The 18,305-nt window shown below is 54.9% G+C and overlaps 3 protein-coding genes across 3 annotated transcripts; all 3 read right to left on the bottom strand.

The window, feature by feature from the left end:
* Positions 1-6,091: 6,091 nt before the first annotated feature.
* On the bottom strand, positions 6,092-7,809 carry GCG54_00012528 (IMP-specific 5'-nucleotidase 1; the record flags this gene model as incomplete). Its single annotated transcript, XM_045412404.1, has 5 exons — positions 6,092-6,876; positions 6,936-7,241; positions 7,306-7,464; positions 7,595-7,654; positions 7,785-7,809. The coding sequence occupies 5 exons, from the start codon at positions 7,807-7,809 to the stop codon at positions 6,092-6,094; spliced, it is 1,335 nt and encodes a 444-aa protein (XP_045261439.1).
* A 760-nt stretch (positions 7,810-8,569) lies between these two features.
* On the bottom strand, positions 8,570-10,062 carry GCG54_00012529 (Secondary metabolism regulator laeA; the record flags this gene model as incomplete). Its single annotated transcript, XM_045412405.1, has 9 exons — positions 8,570-8,630; positions 8,690-9,109; positions 9,160-9,297; positions 9,359-9,396; positions 9,460-9,623; positions 9,674-9,715; positions 9,764-9,854; positions 9,934-9,963; positions 10,012-10,062. 9 exons carry the CDS (start codon positions 10,060-10,062, stop codon positions 8,570-8,572), a joined length of 1,035 nt encoding a protein of 344 aa, XP_045261440.1.
* Positions 10,063-12,670: 2,608 nt separating this feature from the next.
* GCG54_00012530 (putative importin) lies at positions 12,671-16,506 on the bottom strand (the record flags this gene model as incomplete). The annotated part of the gene is made up of 7 exons (XM_045412406.1): positions 12,671-12,843; positions 12,895-13,021; positions 13,072-15,115; positions 15,167-15,351; positions 15,407-15,873; positions 15,963-16,041; positions 16,075-16,506. The coding sequence occupies 7 exons, from the start codon at positions 16,504-16,506 to the stop codon at positions 12,671-12,673; spliced, it is 3,507 nt and encodes a 1,168-aa protein (XP_045261441.1).
* Positions 16,507-18,305: the final 1,799 nt, after the last annotated feature.

Raw genomic sequence — 18,305 nt, forward strand, 5'->3', positions numbered from 1 at the left:
CGGTGGCCAGGGCCTCTTCACGTGTCAAACGAGAGCAAGCAAGCGTTTTCCACGCCCGTTTCCAATGACTTCTTTGTACCTTAAATCTGAAGCAACGTGGACACGTCCAGGGACGAGGGGCTTGCGACGTCCATCACAAAGAGCGGGCAAGAATCAGTTGAATCATCAGTCAAACCACACGGCCCGAAGCCGCTCCCTCCCCGATTGGAACTCAAACACCAGCTCGATCCAATGCACCAGCTGTCCCCTGCGCGGTTTGGACGACGAGAACGTGTTTGAGTCCGTGGTATCTGTAGAGGTGCCTGAACTTTGAAAGCCTCACCATCCGGAGCGTGAGGGAGGGAGGCAGACGGGGGAGCTGACGAAGACACAAATGGGGACAGCAACGACCCCCGCGATGCCGTTCTTGGGGTGTCCGGCGGGCTGACAGACCTGCGCTCAGAGCAACGGATAACGAGGAAAGGCCACTCCGACGCCAAAATCGGAAAGCCTGCAAGCCTGGTATCCCAAAAAGACTGGAAAGCCAGAGAGCCAGCCGAGCTCCCCAAGTCACGGATGTATTCTTTGAGCAACTTGAGGTTAAAGATGAAACGGACGTGGGTTTGTTTGGCAGAACAGGCAGGCATGCTATGCGCAATCAGGAACCTGAGGCACACCCTACCATCTCTGATGTCCCCATCTCCCGTCCCTTCCAGACGCCAGCCAGCCAGCCAGCCAGCCGTAAGAGACTTTGTCCGTGGTGTAGGTACGGGTACCTTGACAAGGGTCGGATGGAGGATGGAGGACCCCGATTTTGGCAAGGAGCTACCCAATTGTGTGCAACTGTACACGTGTAGAGGTAAGGAACCCAGCAGATGCATCAAGTACCGCCATACGTACCTTGGCTACCTAGCATTGCGGCGATGAAGTGTGGATGGACAATTAATCGGAGCTCATGTAAGGAAAAAGGCTAAGCCGGGTCGAGGGAGATGGAAGGGCAAAAAAGGGACGGGGGATAAGAGATTCTGGGAAATGCGATTCGTATTGCACCGGTCATGCAGCTTCGGGTTATTCCTGTTGCTCCATGCTTGCTCACTCACCTAAAGCCAAAAAAGCAACAGACACTTTCACAGTGTTGCTTTCCGTTCAGTCGTTCCCTCTCTCAGGCGCATGTGATTGATCAAGTGTCTCCCCAAAGGCTGCGGGGCGCATCTAGTCTCCGGCCAGGACTCTTCCTCTATCGAGAGTTTGGACTCTCCTTCGTAGTTAGCATCGTCAGCTTCCCACTTTCTAATACGTCTCCTTCCCAGACTCCCCCTTCACTTTCCAACTCTCCATCCGCTCTCATTCAACCGGCTTCCCGCCCTACCGAATGGTCGAATACACCCCCTTCTTTCAGCTGCCTGCCTACCTTTCCTAGCTCTCCTGCACACAAGCATTGCACCCCAGGGCAGGTACTTTACCAGTGGCAAGCCCCCGACCAGTGAGACCAAATATATTGCCACCAATTACCATCTTGGTTCCACGACTTCGGCACGCCTACCCCAACTTTGCTCGTCTTGTCCCCTCCCTTCCAGCCCAGCCCAGGCCAGCCGCAACAAAGGCAGCCGGTTGTCTCTCCAGGGTGGTCGTCGATTGGCCTCCTGCACTCTGAGCTGTCAACGACCTTTCCTCTCGTTGCTTTTGTCCCGACGGACAAATCGAGCAGCGTTTCCTTTCCCTGTTTGGGCCGCTCAGCTTCAGGGTCCAGCTCCAAAGGAAGCAGGCGCAGGTCGCAACAACCGGGGCGTTCGGCTACCAGGCAAACCGTTCCGTCTGGCGACCGACGGGCTGCACATCCCGCCAATCCTCTACAGGACCCCTTCGTCCCATTTGTCCACCCACCATACAGTACCGTACCGTCTGCGCCGCCCCCAACGACCCTTGATCTGCCGCCTCCCCGGCTGATCGCGTGTCAAGAGAGCGATAGAGACCGCCCGAGACGACAGCTAAAAGGGGAGAAAAAGGAAAACCTAAGAAGGAGGGACAAAAACAGGCGGCAGTGTCCGGCATGGGACGTGGAGCACTGGAGTCAGTCGCCCACAATAACAATAACCGCTGCCCTACCGAAACAATCGAATTGCTGCATTTCCCATAATTGCCCGCCCCCCAGCCCAAGCAAGCAAGGCGGTCCAGCCCAACCCCAACCTCAGCCAACAATCACCCTCATCCAGTGTCCACATCCACCCGACCCGCGAACCCGCTTTCTCGACCCGTCACCACTAGCCGCGAAATTCACCTATGTCCGGCTGACCTCGAGGTACCTGCCTGACCTTGCGGAGTAAGGTACCTTACCTTCCCAACCTAAGGTCCTTACCAAGGCCCTTACCACCTACCAGGGACACCAAGAACAAGAACCCGTCGTCACCCTGGTCACCTCCTCTTCCCAATTGACTGGACTGAACCACCGCAACAGCTCACCACCCATTATTATTTTCACAATAACTGCTGGTCCCTCGCCGCACCCTTCTTCTTTCCTCCTCTCCCTCACGACCGAACCGCGAATGACTCATCCGCTACTATACTGGTTACTTTGTGACCTGGATCGCGACTGAACCATACGAGACTACGAACCTTATCCCTCGACAAGAATCTCCGGGTTCTCACAAGCCCTTGATTCACACATATATACACACGCCAACCGACCTTCAGCGCCAATACATCCGCCACAGTCCCAGTCTCGACTTCCAAATTCGCCAGCACCAATCAAGTACACATTACGCAGTCTTCATACACAACCAACTCGGCCCGCAAGAGGCACATATTGTAAGTCATTTGTTTGATTTAGTTCTGGCATGCGATCCGCGGGGTCTCCAGCTCCCTAGGAAACGAGAATCACAGGGCAAAAAACGATACACTGGAAGGCGCCCGGCGGAAAGAGCACGGCTCAAAGGAGCTGCCGCCGCCCCAAAAAGCAACTGCGCTAACAAGCCATTCAACAGCTTTGCGTCATCCCCCTGCGACCGCGCTGCACTGTCACCTGCGAATCCTGCATCGCCTCGCTCCCTGCCGCCGCAGGCACACCCCCAAGACATTCAGCCCAGTGCACCACTACTTTCGATGCTGCGTTCCTGGGCCTAAAACCCAGACTAATTACCTCGACTTATCCCACGGCCGGTCGCTATGTTGGCTTCCGATTCTTTCCTGCCCTCGGGCTTCACCGACCACGATCCCAACATGCCACTCTCGGCCGTCATTTCACCACTGTCACTGTCAAAAATGGCCGGCTCCTCGTGCTACTTCGACACCAAGTCGACGTCCAACGCAGCAACCTCCATCTACTCACCTCAGTCGTCTGGCGCAGTGCGTCACCCACAGAGCTTCCTCTCCCCGAACCTCCTCCCCAACGGCTTTAACGGCGCCAACGGCTCAAACTACCAACCCGGTGTCAACCCCTACGAACCGAGGTCCATGACATTTTCGCCGACGAACCTGGATCAAGTCGTCGGTCTCAATCCCGCCGTCGGAAGGGTGTCAACAAACGGCATGCCTCACCCACGGTCCGTTTCGGCCGATGCAGCCTCGGCTCCAGCGTCGGCACAGATCATTCGCAAACTCGCCCAGCAAAATGCACGCATTCGAGAGGCCTGGGAAGCGGAGCGCAAGTACATGGAAGCCAACCGCGAGCGAGTCGAAGAGGTTTACAAGGAGGAGCGCGTCATCATGGAAGAAGAGCGTTCCGCCTGGGATTCAGAGAAGACGGACCTGCTGGAGCAGATTCGCCTATTGAAGCAACAAGTCGCGCTGATCGAAGGCGACAAGAACCGGCTGCAAGGAGCGCTGCACCGCTACGAGCTAGAGAAGGCAGGCAAAGTCGCCGGCGTCACTGTTGCAATTTCAGGAACAGGAACAAGCGGCGGTGGGGCCGAGTGCCCCACAGAAGTTTCCTTCCCAGGTTTCTCCTCGCACCCCAATGACGCGCGGTTCGGCCTCTCTCACGGCACTCACGCTGGCGAGCCGAGGCCAACAAACGGCTCTGCCTCAGCCTCCATTTCGCCGGCCCAAGTCCGATCTCACTTTATTAGCCCCGGCAGTTCCAGGATTTCTCCCACAAGACAACCAGAGTCTTCGCCATTCATCCCCCTCAACCCCAATATGCAGCCCACCACAAGCAACGCCGTCGACTTCCTTGCTTCTCCCAAAGATGAGGAGCCGGTTCCTATCGTCGACATCCAGATCATCAACCCTCAACTCGAAGGCGTCCCTCTGAAGGTGCCTGCCATCGAGAAGCCTACCTTTACCGACTTTGGCGTCACCCCAGAGAACTCCAAGAACTCATCTCGGAATGTGTCGCCTCCAGGAGAGCCTGGCAAGGCAAGCCGCAGCAGCCCCTCCAAGGAGCAAACCATGCAAGTTCTTGCGGCGCCCGAGACTGACAGGCTCGTGATGCACGCCGGCCACACTCCTAGTCACTCGTTGTCTCACTTGGGAACTGCGCCTGGCACTGAGGTTCCCACTGCTGCTGATGGCACCGGTGGTTCTACACCTACTCTGGCTCCGACGGACATGAGCTCCAACCCAGCTACCCTCTGTGACGTCAGGGCTAGAGGTGAGTCGTCCGATGTCAAGGATGACGTTTTCGGGGACGACTACGAGGAGTACCCTATGGAGGCAACAGACGACACTGGATTGAAGGGCCCTTTGATGATCCGTAACATTCCGGCCCACGACGAAATCTTCTTCCGCCGCTTGTCAGAGAAGCTCGAGGACGTGAGTCGCGGCGAGGATGCCCTGCCGACCTGTATGAGGGACTCGGCCGATGATCTGCTGGCTGGTCCCTCGGAGCAGAAAGAAAACATCCTCGCTGCCAAGGCCGACACCGACGCGGCCAGCGACATTGGCTCTACGATCGACAAAGACGACGATTCCGAGTCTCAGCCAAAGATCGAAGAGGTCGACATTCCTCTGAAGCTTAAGAAGAGCACCAACTTTGGCGCGCCTCTGGGCTCCATGTTCTAAACATTGACGGGGCATTCTCGTCGCTTACAATTCTTATTGGGAGCTAGTCTCCACGACACTACAGACGCAACACAACGCATGGACATTTCATAATCCTCGGATCCCCTTCTGCACATACGGTCCCGGGCTTCTGTACAAAGTTATGGGCTTCCATCAACCACTTGGCACAGGTCGCCAGAATAGACCGGCCTCAACACCTTTCTTTTCCTTTGTATAATCCCGCGAGACAAGCGGTTTGCGTTTCGATTCCACGGCGATAGAAAGGGGCGACTGGATGAAATGACCAGTGCCCCGCGGAGCAACATTACTTTTCAGGGACGGATTTGATGGTTTCGACACAAAATGCACAATACCCCCAGAGGACAAGGAATCCTCATGATTTGGCTTGGTTTTGTTTTACATGGGTACCGCGACGCATACGTCTCGACCCAAGATTGGAAGGCGCCCAAGAAGGCAAGGAGTACACGGAGCGGAAGTGGTCATGGCTGGAATCAGATGCCAACCACACGGAGGAGGTGGGGTAGAATGACACTGGATCAATGGCGGCTTCAAAGCTGTCTGTTGCCACCAAAGACAAAGGGCAATGTAGTGTTTGGTCATACAGAATACCATTGCTTATGCGGCCACTGACGGCCGCTTTTTGTCAACCTTGTGCGAAACAATGCCTGACATGTGACATGCCTCTGATGATCGTCAATGCTGACTCTCACGCCCCTGCTCGTTTCTGCTCATGATCATGATGGCCTCAGCATGGTAGTCCTAATATGACATACTAATGAACTAACTCTGTTGCGCCGTGAGCAAGCAGGTCATAAATTAACTCTCTACCGTAGATAGAGGCAATGCAGTCTTCCTATCCCTCCATTTCCCCGCAATAGCGCCCGTCTGGCAAAATCAAGATGCACCGAAAGAAACAGGCAAGGCAATGCATATCCCCTCTCCGAAACAAATTCTCCCGGACTTGGCCCCTTTATCCCTCCTCCTCTCTCCATTGTCCCTGTTGCACGGTGAGCCCTCTTCGAAAAGATGAGCCCCGTACCTGCAGTGACAGGCCGCTCTTCGTGCGGTTGCGGTCTCTCCCCCTCTCCCTCTTTGAGTCCATCTGTCCGTCCGTCTAAACCCGCTCGTTCAAGTCGTCAAGCAACTCAGTCGTCTCGGCCGGCGACGCGATCCACGCCGTCGTTCCCACAGACCGCGCCTTGAAATCGTTGCTGCCGGCGCTCAGAAACTGATCGCCAATGTGCAGCGTGTTCTCCCCGGCGATGGGCCTGTCCGCCTGCCCGGCCTTGGCGGCGAACCACCGCTGGCACACCGTGACGCCCCACGACTTGTCGCCAATGTCCACAAACACGTCGCGGCCGCCGTTGAACGCGCAGAACGGCACGCCAGGGCGCCCCGCGCCGCCGTGCTCCCCCGCCTCCGCCTGCGCGTTGGGGCTGCCGAGCGCCGAGAGCTCGAGGATCTTCTGCACGACGAGGACCGTCTCCTCGAGCGACTCGCGGGGGATGCGCAGCGTGGGGTCGGTGGGGATGATGCCGACGGCGCGGTCCTTGCGGAGGATGGTGGCGGGCAGGTTGAGGGTTTTGACGCAGTCCTGCAGCGCGGCCTCGGCGACGTCGAGGAGCGCGGCGATGGAGTCGGCGGACCAGGCGGCCATCTCGGGCGTCAGCCAGCGGTCGCGCGGCACGGGGGCGAGGCGGTGCGGGGAGGCGGCGGAGTACTCGAAGAGGTAGTTGGCTTCGCCGCCCATGATGACGATGGATTCTTTTTGGGTTGGCGTGAGTGTTTCCGAGGCGGCGATGGCGTCGAGGAGGCCGTGGAGGCGGGCGTAGTAGCGGTCTGCTGTGGTGTAGCCCGCGGCTGTCACGATGCCGATTTTGATGTCTTTGCGGAGGAGGTCTGCGGGAGGGTGTTAGATGCTTCTCAGAGGTGACGGGGAGGATGTTGCGGCTGCTCACCGAGGAGACGGGGGATGACGGGGCTGGAGGGTTCCAGGTTCTCGCCGTCGTCGTAGAGCGTGACATCACCGTCGAAGGTGACGAGCTGCAGCGACCCGGCCGTAACGGCCATGATCTGGGCCGAGTTGAGGATGAGACGGACGTCGTTGAAGGAGGGTGAGACATAGCGGCGGGAGGAGATGTACCGCTTGCTGTCCATGTGGTTGAAGGCCGCCTCGAGGGGCAGGCGGGTGAAGAAGGGCCCTGCGCTGGGGACGAGCATCTTTAGTTTCGAGGGGAGGTTGTTTGATTCGTTTTGGCGGCCGACTTTGCGGGGGGAGGGAGCATTAGTGGGTGACCGATGATGAGTGAGTGAGAGATTGGGGCTTACTGTGGTCGTCAATCATGTGCTCGACGTCACGGAAGATCTCGGCGTAGCGGCGGTGAGCTTCTTCGCGCATGCGGTCCAGGTTTGTTGTGTTTGTGTCGAATACTCCGGTGGGTTGGGAGTAGAGGACGAAGGGGACGGCGAGGAGGCCTTTGATCCATTCTGCGGGACATGTCAGTTGAGTCGTTTCGTGGGATTTATGACGAGAATATGGCAAGAGGTTTCGAAGATCATCTCATCTCATCCGGGCCATTGTCTGAGATGAATTGCCCGGTGATGAGCTTGGTGATACCTCGGCCCTTGCTGGTGAGAGAGGGGTCGGTGAAGCTGGCATCAAGTGCTCGGATACGTGCTGCGGGACGGGCTGCCGAGAAACATCGCTGGTGTTGTCTTACCGATGAATTGATCTCTTCTGTGAGTCTTCAGAGCATCTGAGTGTGTATTAGTTACATGATAGACGGATACCGGAAAGTATTACCCACACTCTACTCTGTATCTGGTCGTCATGTTGGCCGTGTTGGGGAAGAGCGGGGAAGGGTTAAGGCGTCTCTTAGGTCGGTAGAGTCTTGACGCTAGGTGCCTGGGTTGAGTTAATCGATCCGGGAATCACTCGATTCGTACGCTTTCACACAAGTTCGGTAGATTCAAGAGGCTGAGAAGAGGGAAAAGAGAGGAAGTGTAGTCAACGGTGAGCAAGAGGTGAAGTGATGTTGACACTTGAGATTCCACAGGTGGATCCCCCCACCACCAACTGCAGAGCCCAGGCGCCCTGCGACACCGCTGCAGCTGTCGCCGGAATGCACCAGTAATCAGGGGTCGGATCCCGCTAAACCATCTCCCGGAGGCCGCCGCTACCCGCGGTTTGGGCTCGGCGCCAACCACTAACGCGGCGCTGGCAGCTTTCCCCGCCATCCCTGTACCTTGTGATTGTTGCACCTGACTTGGCCTGGACCGCTTTCCTGGACGACTTCCCCTCTTTAGTGTAATGGAAACTAAGAAGACAAGATGTGTGACTCTTTTCTGGTTGATCTATCAAAACGTTGAAGATGCGAGACATGATTGGCTTATATAAGGTTGCGGCAAGTGCCTATATACTTGACTGCAGCGAGTAGTGCTGAAGTCCTGACATCGCTTCGTCAGTCATTTTCCCGGAAACACTCGATCCCAGCTGAGTCCGAGTTTCTTGCTGTCCAGCGTTTCTTTTCCTTCTGATTGTATACACGTCATAGAGATCATGGATGCTTCATCAATGTCTGCTTTTGCCCATTTAGGCATCGGTCTTCGCAGGAGTCTTCTTGGCCTCTGGCTTGCGTCCAACAATGATGGGGCTGACGCCTCTTCAGTAACGCTCACCAGGAAGACATGTCTACCTTGGGAAGGTACTCACATTGGAAAGTAGGCGTGATAAGTCCGGTTCTTCAGATCCTTCCGGACACCGATGAGGAAGACGTTGACCTCGTGCCGCTTCCATCCGAGAACGCGGGTGAAAAGGGCCACGCACATAGCCTCGAGGGCGTCGGAGGTATTCTCGTAGTTCCAGGTTCCTAGGTCCTTATAATACTGATGCTTGGGCCAATCGTTGATCGGCCATTTGTAGTAGTAAAGTTCTACATCGACGAAACCAATCTCAAGCATCTTAGCCTTGACAGCGCGCATGTCCATCCACTTGCGGCCGTTCTTTTCCGCGGCTTCTTGGAGCAGGTCAATATACTTGGCCAGGTCGCTGTCGGCGGGAAGAGTGTCGTCGTCGGACTTCAGGCGGATCTCGCCCTCTTGTAGCTCCACGTAACCACCTGGCACCAGATTTCTTTTGTGCTGTCAGCTAAATAAGCATGGAAAGTAGACATGAAATCTTACTCATAAATCTTGGTCAAGTACGCGTCCCAATCATTGATGCACGAGTTCAGCAGTCGATGGTGGATGTAGTCAAACGGGCGCGAGTAGATCCACTCCTCCTCCAGGTCATCAATCTCGAACCTAACGTTATCAGGGGCGCTGAGAAACGACAATGATTAGGTATGTGCGGGAGTCTTCCATGGGAGGGGTGCATCCTTACATTTCTATCTGCGGGGCAGAGAGATCCATGCCAAGGACCTGCAACGCGGAGACCGAGAAATCAAGCGACTATTATGTAGATTTCCACACGGTATGACTTACATCAGCCTCAGGGTGTACTGCGCCAAAGTCGGCCGCCCAGATTCCAGTTCCTGTACCGACATCAAGGACGCGACCGACCTTGGCCTCGGGGTCGCACGGGGGAGCCAATCCAAGCCAGCCTCCCAGTGTGTGGATCATTATTCGATGCTGAGCGTCTGGCTTCTCTGTCAGTGGCACTGTATTTGAAGAACCAAGCTGCTTGTGAGATACATACCTAGTCTGTCGCTTTCTCTGTCGTCGTTCGGCATGACATATTCTGGCATTCGTAAGTCAAAGTTTCGACAGCGAGAACAAATAAACTTACTGCCTTCCTTGTAGAAGTGATAGGTTCTGCCATTCTCCACTCGATACTGAAGGAGAGAACTGGTCACACTTTTACTTGAAAGAGCGAAACTCTATGCAAAACGGCGTGAGCGATCGAGTTCAAGCACAATACAGCACCAGGAGAATCAGAGATAGGTAATGTCAGCTTACTCCTGATTCCGATGCGCTATCGTCAGTCACCTGTTACATCGTTAGTAAACCCACAAGATTCGGAGGAGCAATGCTCACATCGTCAGCAGCGATCGCCACCTCGTGGTCGATCGCGCGAGTCTCAGCCATGGCCGTGCTGACGATCGGTATGCGTTCGAACCTCGGTGGACTTCAATCACAACTTATCGAACGCGACACTGAATGAAACCTCGACCTCAATTGCAAAGATGAACGGGGCTACTGGAGATTGCGGAGGGGTGGACAGCCCTTTATTGTTGGCGAGACAGTCCCCAGGCCCGGCCCCCAGGGAAGAGGAACCAACAGAAGCGCCAACATGCATATGCGCGCCAAGGCATACTTCCCTCTTTGCAGCGATCAGTGTGGAGCTGAAGAAAAACGACGCGGCAAACGGGAATATATTCGCAGGGGGTGAATGCAAGCGGAATTATGTTTGCACGTTGTTTCCCTCTGTTGGAGCAGTCCAGATATCGCCGCACCTCTTCTCTCGGCTTCCTCACCCGCTTCCGCGCACAGGGTAGCCAGTCAAGAACCACGAGAGACATGCCTAGTACGGCAACTGTTTTCCAGAGCAAACACATGCTGAGTATCGAGCTGCCAAGAGGTTGGAGACAACCGTGAGGTTCATTGAAAATATTTTGACTCGAGACAACGAAGTGACCGGTGGGGAAGCGTTCTTTTCACAACATGCACTAGGAGAAAGAAGGTTATTTGGCTGTCCCGAAGTCACGATTTCAGATTAATGTAGCCTTCAATCGCGCCGCTCCCAAGTCGTCTGAAGTAGCACCATATGTCATCCGCTGAAAGCTCAAATAACCATAAGGCCCATCTGATTCGTCGAAAGCGCTGAGTACGACAGTGCCAATCAGTAGAGCCACTTGCGAACCCTTTGCCCTCTCAAAGACGTTGTTCCCGACCCTGCACTGCGCACAATATAGTCCTCTTTGCTTGGAGACCATGACACATACGACCATACCCATTGGAAAACTCGGGATCCCGTCCGCTCTCCCATAGATAAGCCAATGAGGGCTGGAGTAGTAGTCGGGTCGGTGACGACCGGCGAATGCCCGGTGTNTTTTTTTTTTTTTTTTTTTTTTTTTTTTTAGCTACTCTTCCTACTCCAGTCCTCCTTCCCCCGCTCATGGGCTTATCTATCGCAGAGCGGACGGGATCCCGAGTTCACTTTCACTGCATTCTTAACCCATCCGGAGGAACCCTTAGCTGAATGAAATCGCTAGACTTAGAACACTTCGGGCCGGTTTCAAAATGCAGTGAAGAGTGAAGCTAACCTGTATTTCTAAACGGTTTCGTGCCTGGTGTCTTGATATCATCCAAACCCCGCCCCCCAAAGCGAAAACAAAACGAGCGGGCTTACTCGATTGGCAACCTGTAGTCTCAGTTGGTGCCATCACAGACGAAAGTGCAGAAACGTCAGAGGTGAGCCACTTTTGCTCTGCCAATCCATTCTGTTATGATGCCCGCTGGTATAAGCATTTTTTAATACTTCCCAAGTCAGCCCAATCAACTACGTGCTGTTTCAAGGTGCAAGCAGAAGGAGCAATAGCGACAATCCTCGATTGGAGGAATCCCACGTACGTTGCCAAACTTGAACCTACGGAGCGGGTTCAAAATGCAGTGAAGAAAATTACCAGCTCGGAATGAGAAGCACCTACGTGGTTCATCGCATTTGCGTCAATGATGCCCACGCGATCCGCCAAGTGCGTCACTTAATAAATAAAGTAGGAATATCGTCTTGTAGCGCTCTAGCTGTAACATTCGTGCCCGCCGCCCTTTTGCGGATTGTCATCTATCCGCGAGAACGTCTACCCGCTGCGATCAAGGGCGATGTGCAACCCAGCCTCTCGAAGGAAGCATGTCTAACCTAGTAAATGCCAACTATGCCATAACTAGTGAGCGAACAAGGCCATCATTTCCTCGATCAACACTGCGCGGGGCATGTATCCGTTGTCGCTAGGTAAAGGTTTCGGGAGACAACTGATACTAACGGAAACACGAAGCTACAAAATCATAAAGCTATGAGTTGATGCCATCGTTGGTATCACTACTCACCCGCAATAGGATAGAGCAACGAGACAGGTGGTTGTGAACTGATTCTGATTCTTGAAGTTGGGGGGAATTTAAACTACCTAGAAAACTCTGACATCATGAGCTTCAACCTCCACACGCAGGCCTCCCACAGCGCTATGCCTGCCGACAGTAAACGACGGCCATGATGACAATCGAAGTGTCCTCACTGACACCTAATAAGCTGCAACAAGACTATTTTCCTCCCCTGGGCTTCCCACGCAGACAACAAATAGGGGGAAGCCTTGCTCTGAGCACCTACCAAAGCTCCCCGCTGCAGCATCATCTCTCATATCCAGCTGGCCTCCAGCCATCGTTTGCACGCTCTAATGCTCTTGAAGATCTTTCCTTTTTGGGGCCTCTTGTACTCTTAAGGGGATGGGGATAATCGTAATTCTTTGCCTCGTCAATCTTTCTCCTGTGACCGCTCGTCCACAACAACTCCTCGGCACTTGCGCGCCATGTCCACCGGCGTGCGTAGCGGCAGCGGCTCACTCGGATCATCTCGCGTCTCCCTCTCACGTCATAATACCGGGGCGGTCAGAGAAGACTACGTTCTTGCTCGGGAAGAAGATAAAAACCCCGTGTCGTGGAGGGGCCCGGCTCGGTCATCGATGAAATCGCGGGTAGGGCTTTAGCTGGCACCGCCGTTGACGGGGGCAGCACCTTGTTGTTGGGCAAGGGCCAGCTGGGCGGCCTGGGCATTTTCGGTGGCCTTCTGCATGACACCCTGCAGGGCAGCCTGGTCCTCGGCGGTCAGATGAGAAGCCAAAGACTGATAGAACTGAGGCTGCTCCTCCTCCATCTCTGTACGTTTGTTAGTCATAGGCCATTCTAGGACCTGCAGCCATCACTTACTCATCAAAGTAGCGCTGAACAGCTGGTAAGGGTCAACCTTGTCCAGCGGAGACTCAAGAAGAACGCTGTCTTCACCCAAGTCATCCTCAGACTCGATGTCCTCGACACCGCGGCTGAACTTCTGGGCCTGATAACAGTTAGTTCGAATGACTTTGATAGCAAATGGTTTCTACTGACCTCCTCGTTGAGGAACTCCAGGTACGCCGTGCTCTCATCACGAGCCTCGGTAGCCTCTTCCTCTTCAGGCTCATCCTCGACGTTCCAGTTGGCCTCATCCTCAGCCCACTCATCCTCGTCACCATAATCGTACGTGCCGGCCTCGAGGTGATAATCGTCACGGAGTGCCTCTTCCCTGTTCTTCATGGCAGCCGGGAGGGTCTTGAACAGCTCAGTGATGCCCTGGAGCAGTCGGGGCCATCCGACGGAAACGCTCTGGGGAACCTGATCAGCCTTGAGGCTGAGGAGGGCAGAGATGGCGACAATGCAAAGCTTCTTGTCGTGGACTCTGGTGAAGTTGCCCATGCTGCCGAACCACAGGCTGAAGAATCTGTTAGTCCATCCCTTGGTCTCGAGGATGTGCAGAGTGAGGATGGGGTTGTAGTGGATGGAGTTGATGACCAGCTCCATGAGGTGGATCTTGTAGGCCTTGACCTTAACATCCTGGGCGTTGAGAACGTTCATGGCGAACTCGATGAAGCGCAAAACGTAGTTGTCGATGTGGCCACGCAGGTTCAGCATCATCGCCTCGGCCAGCTTGCAAGCGCAGATACGATCGACGCCCCCAACCTTGTTATCGTTGAACATATCAGAGATCATGGAGAAGAGTGCCTCGATGTACTCTGGCTTCTGGACCAATTGGCCAGCACCGTACTGGACAAAGTTGTCGAGGGCAGGCAGCATGTCCTCGAGGTAGAGCTCCGCACCGGCCTTGAAGGTAGCATGGATGAGCTCGAAAGCTTGCCACATGGTAGGTGAGATGCCCTTGGCAGCGAATGTGCAGCTGTCGATGATCTCAAATACCTCGTTGTACAGGTCGTACAGCTTGTTCTCCAGGGTGACCTGGATGACGGGCATGAGAACAGCCTCAATGTGCAGCAAAACGTCAGGAGTGCTCTCCAAAGTAAGGATAAGAGTTCCAATGGTCTGCAAAACACCAAGAGCAGTGATGCTCTTCTCATCGAGGTAGTCACCATACTCATCGTCACCGTTATCCTTGTTCTTGTCGAGCACCTCACGCACGATGCGAAGGTATGTGTCTCTAAGCTGCTCACTCAGAGCGACGGCGAAAGGCGTCAACTCAGTGGCGAAGACCTCAACGAAGTCCTCCATGACGTTGGCGAGAGCGTCGATATCGGCCTCGTTGGCGAGCTTGAGAAGCTGTTGCATAATAGTAGGGATGCTTTGTTGCATGCTTGTGCGAATAATGTCATGACGGATAAGGGGCTGCAGAGCGAGGGCAGCAGTAACACGGACAGGCAGGGCAACGTCAGCCATGCAGTCGAGGATGTGGCGGTAGATGGTGAGGAGGTTGTTCTGGTCCTGGAAGTTGAGCTGCTCGAACTTCTCGATCGTGTCGCAAGCCCGGGCACGGAGATAGCCCTGGGGGCTGGTGAAGTCGGGAAAAACGTAGCGGACGAGGAAGTACTCGACCTGGTCGGCGATGGGACTCTTCTTGCCCAAAATGACAGGCGCCAGAGTACCGATCATTCTCAAGGCACCCTCCTTGGCAATGTGGTTCTTCTTGTCATCCGGCGCCTGCTCGTACTCGTTGACCACGGCGTTGACAAACTTGAGGATTTCAAAGGTCTGCTTTCTCCTGTTCTTGGTCAGGCCAACGAGGAAGTTGGTGGCCGCCACATCCGGTGCTGATGCCTCCTCGTAAAAGTTGAGTTTCCTGTGGAGGTACTCATCGGGCTCGTCCTCGAACTTCTCGATGTCCTCCTCGGAAAGGCAGAGAACGGGGAACACGAAATGTGTCACCAAGTTCTGAAGGTTGGGCTTCAGGTGGTTCCACATCTCCTTGGGGCGTACGGACTCGTCGAGGAAAACGAGGGTGTAGGACAGACAGGGTCTGCTCAACCAGGTTGTCTTTGCAACCCACTTCTCAATCTCTTGCAGGTAGTGCTTGAGGATCTCGGGGGCAATCGTGGCGGAGAACTCCTTGGCGAAGCGAACCGCATCTTCGTCCTTGGTGTTGGCGACAGATTGCGTGTTGCCATGTCTAAGCAATGTCAGCAAAACCTTCAACGCCCAACTCTTGCGTAGACCCTACCTAATGAACAGACGGTTGAGGTTGAAGTACGCCCACTTCTTCGCCTTCCACCAGTGGTGCTTTTCACGCTCGTATGAGTCGTCGACCATGGCGCTGGCCGGGATCGTCTTGGAAACGGTCTGAAGGAAAACGGTGCACCAGCCAAAGTTGGTCTGCTGCGCGCGCAGGAAAGCAGAGAGCTCGAGCTAATATCCTGTCAGCCAACGGCACCAAATCAGATGCAGAGACATCCGTGTTTACCCAGGTCGCGTGCTTGTACGCCTTGAGAGCCAGATGCAGCATCTCGCCAGCCTCGTCGCTCTCCTGAGCAACCAGCTCGTTGCAGATGGCCAGCAGTCTAGGGAAGCTAGCCTCAATAATTTTGTCAAAGTGAACTCTGTTGTCGCCGTCGGAAGACTTGAAGCGGTAGGCACGGCAGATGGCGAGCAAGCACTGCAGACCGGCGAGGACGGAGGGGGCGTCGTTCGTGTTGAGGAGCTGCATTGTGTAGTCCATAAAGTTGGGCCATTTCTCGGGGAAATCGAAATGCAGAATGCGCTGGAGGACGGGAATCAGCTGCTGCCGGACCAGCCCCTGAGAGGCGGCCATGATGGGCAGCAGGCGGTCGCGAAAGCGCGCTTTCTCATCTTCGGCGATTGGTGTGTCGTTGGGGTTGTGATCCGACTTTTCCCATCCCCGGTTCACGCGGTTCTTGATATAAATGACAGCTGCAGAGCGGAGAGCGCGTTTAGTATGCCTGCGTGTGGGGTGCGAGAGAAGCGAGGCGATGGCAAGGAAGGGTGTTTCGTCAACGTACTTGATAGTCGTACACTGTTATCCTGCTCGTTCTGGAGGACTTCGAGGAGAACGTCCATAAACCCCGGGTGCTCTTCGATCTATAATTGCAGAGAAACATGGTGTCAGTCAACCGGTTCAACAAAGAGTCGCGACGTGGGCATGGTCCATCCGCCCTCCTCCCCCGAAGCGCTCGGCACTGTACACGTCTTCATCGGAGCGGGCAGCACAAAGCGTAGAGTAACGATGCGAAGGTAGCCGGCCATCCATGGACGTGTAGACACTTGTGTGCGTGTGCGTCTGGTACGGGCGTGTGATATGTGTGCAGTACGTGCGTGCGATATGGTGCGGATCGGTTCGGAGCGGTAGGGGGGCCATTTCGTGGGGGAGGGGGGACGGCCAGGAAGGAGGACGACGTCCATGTTGGACGGCATCGGGGGTGGTGGGAGACTGGAGATAAACGAGAGTTGTCGTACCTGCTTCAGCTGGATCTCAGCCCTCCTTCTCGTGTCGGCATCGGGGTCCAAACTGGCCGCGAGGAGGCCTCGAATCGCCGTGGTGTCCATCTTGGGTGAATTGACGGGGTGATGTCGAGGCGAAGGCGGGATAGGAGTTGAGAGGAAGGAAAGCGGTGCGGGAGGTGAAGACAAAATTTTGGGCGGGTCGTCTGTGTTGCCTCGAAATGGCGGGGCATGCCACGGCGGCGGTGGTCGACAGGTACAGGCGGGAGGTACCTTTGTGCGTGCCCGTACCTATCTAGGTGGTAGTTGGTTATGTATTTGGCAGGGCACGGGCGTAGTTAGTTGGGGAGGGACAGGACTGTAGCAGTGAGTCCAGGCGTATCGTCGGCGGAATAACGTAGGGCGTCAGGGGGAGAAGGGGTCGCCGAGTGAATGCGAAGGCGCTGGATTTCGGGGTCGCTCCAGAGGTCGGGTGGCAGAAAAGACTGGACGAGTTGGGCGGCGCCGGGTGCAAGTACAAGTATCAGTACAAGTGAGTGCGGGTGCAAGTGCTGGGTGAATAGGTGATGGGGGGTCAGAGTCAAGACCAAGACCAACAATGGTGTAAATATCTAGGTAAGAGAAAGAGACCTGGAGAGAGAGGGGGGGAAAAAAAAAGCCAGACAGATTCAGGCCACCGCTGTGTGTGTTTATCCGCGCCCCTTCTCTCTTCAAAAGAAAAGAAGAAAAGAGAGGCAGCAACCCCAAGGTCCCAGGTGACAGCCGCCGGACTGGCTGGAATGCCGCGACTCTGGTTCTGGTTCTGACGGATTCAGGATCGGACCTCAGGCCGGCGGGTGAGCAGTGCGGTGTGTTGGCTGTATCGTGATAATTTATTTGACCATGCCCTCTCCCTCTCTGTGTCCCGCTCTTCTTCTCTCTATGCCTCGACATGAGCGCTATCAGAGCGGCATCTCCATGGATGACGGATACATAGTAACCAGCGCATGATCTTTGATTTGATAACGACGCTGTCGTATTTGTCTACTTTAAGGTACTGGCTGACTGCTGCAGAAACGATGTTTGCTTTCGGCTCAACGCATCTAAACGTGGACTCACCGAAGGAAATCGCGGTGACTTGGCTTGCCTTGCCTAGCCCTCGCATCAGTGGTCGGCCTGCTAGGCTTGTTTTGATTACACATTTCCCCAGACAGATGACAGCGCGTCTCATGGAAATAAGGAGCGGCAGACGTGTTGTGTACCTGTGTATATATGTGGTGTGTGTGTGGGCATACTGTCGACGCAAGTGAAGAAGCAAAGAAAAAAAAGGTCCAAGCAAGCAGGGTACCGACGGCTAAGGCATAAGGCCATCTATGAATTTGGACGTGGATGCAACAGTACACTCACTGCCTGCATTGATTTGGTTGGCTCCTGGATTCGAGTGTGTTTTCCCCGAGGTTGCCTTGTTGGAAGAACATTCAAGTGCCTGTAACTCGACACCGAGACACACACACACACACTTACAGACTCCCAGCTAGCGTCGATGGTTCAGTTCCCCAGATGTTTGTGTGTCGTGTGTCATCTTTCTGTCCATGTGCTGCTCTGCAATGCGGTGGTTGGTAATTGCCTAAGCATCTGTCAGGTTGCGGGTCAATTGTCACCGCGATCCATGGCAGACCAGACAGACGCCGGCGCCGCGCTGGAATGGAGCTTATTGTCGGCAGAAAAAGCGCAAAAGCGCAAAAGTGCGCCGCCCACCGCCTCCACTGGCCCCCGAAAGCGGTATGGCATCAGGGCAGCCCGAGGCGTTAACCCGAGTATCTAATTGGCCCCTTTTCAGTAATTATGGGTATCGGGCAGCCGTGCCTGTCTCCACAGCCGCGATAAATGCATCTCATTGTTTTTGGGTTGGTGTTTTTCCCCCT

Source organism: Colletotrichum gloeosporioides, assembly GCF_011800055.1.
Source record: "Colletotrichum gloeosporioides strain Lc1 chromosome Unknown consensus_65, whole genome shotgun sequence".
NCBI lineage: Eukaryota > Fungi > Ascomycota > Sordariomycetes > Glomerellales > Glomerellaceae > Colletotrichum > Colletotrichum gloeosporioides.